The 4,161-nt window shown below is 38.0% G+C and overlaps 2 protein-coding genes across 2 annotated transcripts in view; one reads left to right on the top strand and one right to left on the bottom strand.

Annotated features, from left to right (window-relative positions):
- Positions 1 to 745: 745 nt before the first annotated feature.
- Positions 746 to 1,805, bottom strand: LOC116401024 (myosin light chain 4-like). Its single transcript, XM_031879197.1, has one exon. The coding sequence runs from the start codon at positions 1,770 to 1,772 to the stop codon at positions 1,179 to 1,181; it is 594 nt and encodes a 197-aa protein (XP_031735057.1). The 5' UTR covers positions 1,773 to 1,805; the 3' UTR covers positions 746 to 1,178.
- Positions 1,806 to 2,349: 544 nt separating this feature from the next.
- The window catches only part of LOC116401029 (formin-binding protein 1-like), a 6,966-nt gene continuing 5,154 nt past the window's right edge, over positions 2,350 to 4,161 (top strand). Inside the window, exon 1 of the mRNA XM_031879205.1 lies at positions 2,350 to 2,689. Coding sequence (XP_031735065.1) covers positions 2,350 to 2,689 — 340 coding nt within the window. The remainder of the gene's footprint in view (positions 2,690 to 4,161) is intronic.

Here is a 4,161-nt window from a genome sequence, read left to right as displayed (position 1 = left end):
TGTATATATATGTATGTATGTATATATATGTATATATATGTATGTATATATATGTATATATATGTATGTATATTTATGTATGTATATATGTATGTATGTATATATGTATGTATATATGTATGTATGTATATATGTATGTATATATATATGTATGTATATATATGTATGTATATATATGTATGTATATATATGTATATATATGTGTATGTATATATATGTATATATATGTGTATGTATATATATGTATGTATATATATGTATATATATGTATATGTATATATATGTATATGTATATATATGTATGTATATATATATGTATATGTATATATTTGTGTTATTAGAAGAGCAGATTTAAAGTTACTGTAACAGAAGATTAATAAAAACCTGTTGGATGAAGTTTTACAATAAATGATGACGTTGGACTTTCTGCTTCTTCTTTAGTTTTATTTTTAGACGACCAGCAGCTGGTTCATTGTTTTCTTTCATGTCAGATATGAAGTGTAATTCATCTTTAATCGAAACACAAAATATAGAAAACAACAGATTTTATGAATCAGCAACTAGTTTCAACCTTATCGGCCACTTTTTCAATATCTTTAAACTTCAACATCCAAAAACTCAGAATATTGTCAGTTATAAAGATAATAATGATAAATACATAAATACAATTAAAAATATGTATTCCAAGAGCTTAACATGTTCTGTTGCATTCATAAAAGTCCAATAACACTCAAACAAAAACACGTTTTTGTCTTCTCATTTTTTTAACAACCAGTTAGTTGAACTGGCTGAATGGTTTTATTAATTCATTTTTCAGACACATCTGTCATATTGTGTCCATCAACAAAGAGAGAAATTATTTAATGTTTGTCTCTAATAATACATTTTCAATTATAAAAATCCTGTATTTAATTCATGTTTCTTTTAATATCTGCCCGTAGTACATTTTAACATATCCTCCTGTTACTAAATACATGTATGCACAAAAAAATACCTTCATACTACTAAAAATAATAAAGCTTTCTTACTTTATATTATTTAAATACTGAGAAACAGACTGAAGATGTTTTATTAGAGAGACAGAAAGGAAACATACAGAGACATCATGGACCGACAGAACCCCAGTCCATCAGGGACAGACAGAACCCCAGTCCATCAGAAGAACCCAGCGGTGGTTTCTACCCGGCCAGGATGTGTTTGACGAACTCGGAGTAGTTAATGAGTCCGTTGGCGTCCTCTTGCCCCACCATCAGCCGGTCCACCTCGTTCTCCGTCATCTTCTCCCCCAGCGTGGACAGGACGTGGCGGAGCTCGGCCCCCATCACCGTGCCGTTGCCCTCCTTGTCGAACACCCTCAGACCCTCCACGAAGTCCTCAAAGGTGCCCTGCTCTTTGGACCGGGCCACGTGCTGCAGCATTGGCAGGAAGGCATCAAAGTCCAGCAGCTTGACGTTCAGCTCCTCCGCCTTCGGCCTCCCCAGCAGCTTTAGCACCTCGTCGTTGGTGGGGTTGTGGCCGAGGGCCCGCATCACGTCTCCGCACTGAGCGAAGGTGATCTTCATCTCGCCCGCGGGCGTCTCGTCAAACAGCGTGAAGGCGTCTCTGAACTCTTCGATCTGGTCGGGGGTGAACTCCACCACAATGCTCTTCAGGTCCACCTCGGGAGGTTTGGATTCCGGCTCTGCAGGTTTGGCTGGTAGAGGAGGCTCTTCCTTCTTCGCCTCCACCTTCTTCACCTCTGTCTTCTTTGGTTCCACTTTCTTCGGTGCCATGATGCTGCAGAGAAGACGGACGGAGATGAAGGGTTTTTATAACGGCCAGAGGCGGAGCAACCGGGCGATTGGGGCAGGAGAGAGAGAGAGAGAGAGAGAGAGAGAGAGAGAGAGAGATAGAGAGAGAGAGAGCAGCCGGCCTTAGATGGAAGAAAACCAGAATAGAAACACTTAAGGAGAAGATAAGAGTCAGAAGATAAGAACCTGAACCAGTCTGAACTAGGTCTTCAGTCACACACGAGGAACTATGTTCTTTAGTTAAGATGAATCTAATGTGACCTCATCCTGTTGTCATGTGTTGGATGTTATGTCTTAACTAGGTCTCACTGTAAATCTGTCTTAGTTCATTAAAGATTATTTACATGAATTGTATTTCAACCTATATCCTAACTGCAGTCATTGCATCATAGTCCTCGTGACCTCAATTTTAAGGAAGGCAGCTGGTCTGGAAGTAAATTTTAATCTTTTAAAACTGTGTGGAAATGGTTTAAATGGAAAAGACCAGAACCTACGTACCCTGGTTACTAGAGGAACCTCTGGTTAACGGAGCCAGGATGGACATCCAGGTCTCAGCAGCATGCTGTGCTCCTCTGGGACCACCACCCTGAGGAAAGAAGTGGATGTATCTGGTCCTGGACTGACGGAGGAGGAGGTCAAGATGCTGCAGGAGTACGGCAGAGGAGAGGAAGCTCCTGGCTCCACAGATCTCTTTCCAGAACTAGGCTTTGTTCCACATCTGAATGAGGTCTCAGGACCATCATTAAGTGGAACAGACTGTAAACTTGTGGACCTGCACACAGCTAAAGGAGAAACTGTCTACGTACAATGTGTAAAAACACTGAACAAAAGCAAAGTGACCGGTAGAGCTGACACAGTGTGGAGACAGAAGCTGGATGTGGACACTTGTGTGAAACCAGGTTGGAGGGTTTTTATACAAACCTATTAAAAAGAGAACTGGAGATCTACAGTGGGGGATTTTACTGTTAACGCTTTATCTCTGTTATTACTCCCACTGTGTTTAGTCTGTCTATTCTGTGAGGCAGTAGAAACTGTTTTTCACTGTTTTTATGACCTTTTTAATTGTTTTTAGACGGTTTGGTGAAACCTGGTCTCAGACTTCATTCTCTGTCTCTCTGTCGATTTATTCCGGTCTCTGTATCTGTGTATCACATTAACATTCCCTGCTGTGATAAGGACAGAGATTACCCACAATGCTCTGGGTGTCCTTCAGCCTTTAAATAACAGTGATGACAGAGTCCAGACCTGCAGAGAGCTTCACTTTATTTTCGAATAAAAACCTGATTAAACTCAAAGAATCGTATTATATTTTGATTTAATGGAACAATAGTATTATGATATAAAATATAAAGGTATATATACATATCATTTTTATACTTATTATTAAGATTATACTATAATACATAATATAATACCTAAAGATCATTCTGAATATTACAACCCTCTATCAACATGTTAATAATATCAATATTACAACACTTAACACAATATTCATAATATAAATATTACACTTTATCACAATATTAATATTATTACACTTAATCATTATGTTAATAATTACATTAATTACATAAAATGAACGATGTGATGATGTGAAGTTATTTGATACTTTATTACAGTCAACATGATCAGGTACAACTTTTAATGCTGATGATGTCATTACTTTGAACTGGTAAAATATTCATGAAAGCTTTTTGTTGGAGAAATTTATCATACCGATATCATATGTTGTCTTGTATCACTAAACCTGCATATAATCTAAACCCTCTTCCCACGAAAAGGCTGGGAACCGGGCCCTGTTCTTCTTCGGACAACATCTGCGAGGGTTACGGGGGGGGGGAGTTGAAGGGAGAGGAGACGAGATAACGTGCATATACACTCTGTTTTGTCTTTTTATTTTGTTAGACCTCCGAACCATCCGTGGGGACAGAGCTCTATCCATTCAGCTGAATTTTGATTGAAGTGTCTGTTCATTAAATTTGATTTTAATAGTTCCATCATGATTATTTCTCACAGAGAGGTTAAAAATATTTTTTTCCACCACACTTTTGACTTTGACTCAACATTGATACTGATCCCTCATTGGTTCCTGAGTTTACGCAGGTGTTATTGATTGAAAGAACTGACAGCAGGGACAGCACTGGTGCATTCTGGGTTATCAGTAGGATCTGGAGACACAGAAACTTATCAATTAGTAAAAAGCAGTGATCAGTGATCATAAATGAATGAGATTAAGTAATTGTTGTTGTACAACATAATAAACTTAACATCTAAGCAGACAGTGGTTAGATGAACTCGTATGATGTCACTACCACAGTACTGGAGACAGTTTTCCAACAAACAATCAATACCTGACAAATCTTTGAGAAGT

This window comes from Anarrhichthys ocellatus, unplaced genomic scaffold (assembly GCF_004355925.1).
Source record: "Anarrhichthys ocellatus isolate YVR2014 unplaced genomic scaffold, GSC_Weel_1.0 scaffold235, whole genome shotgun sequence".
Classification (NCBI taxonomy): Eukaryota; Metazoa; Chordata; class Actinopteri; order Perciformes; family Anarhichadidae; genus Anarrhichthys; species Anarrhichthys ocellatus.
The sequence above is the reverse complement of the archived record's forward strand: the minus strand, read 5'-3'. Positions and strand labels throughout refer to the sequence as shown.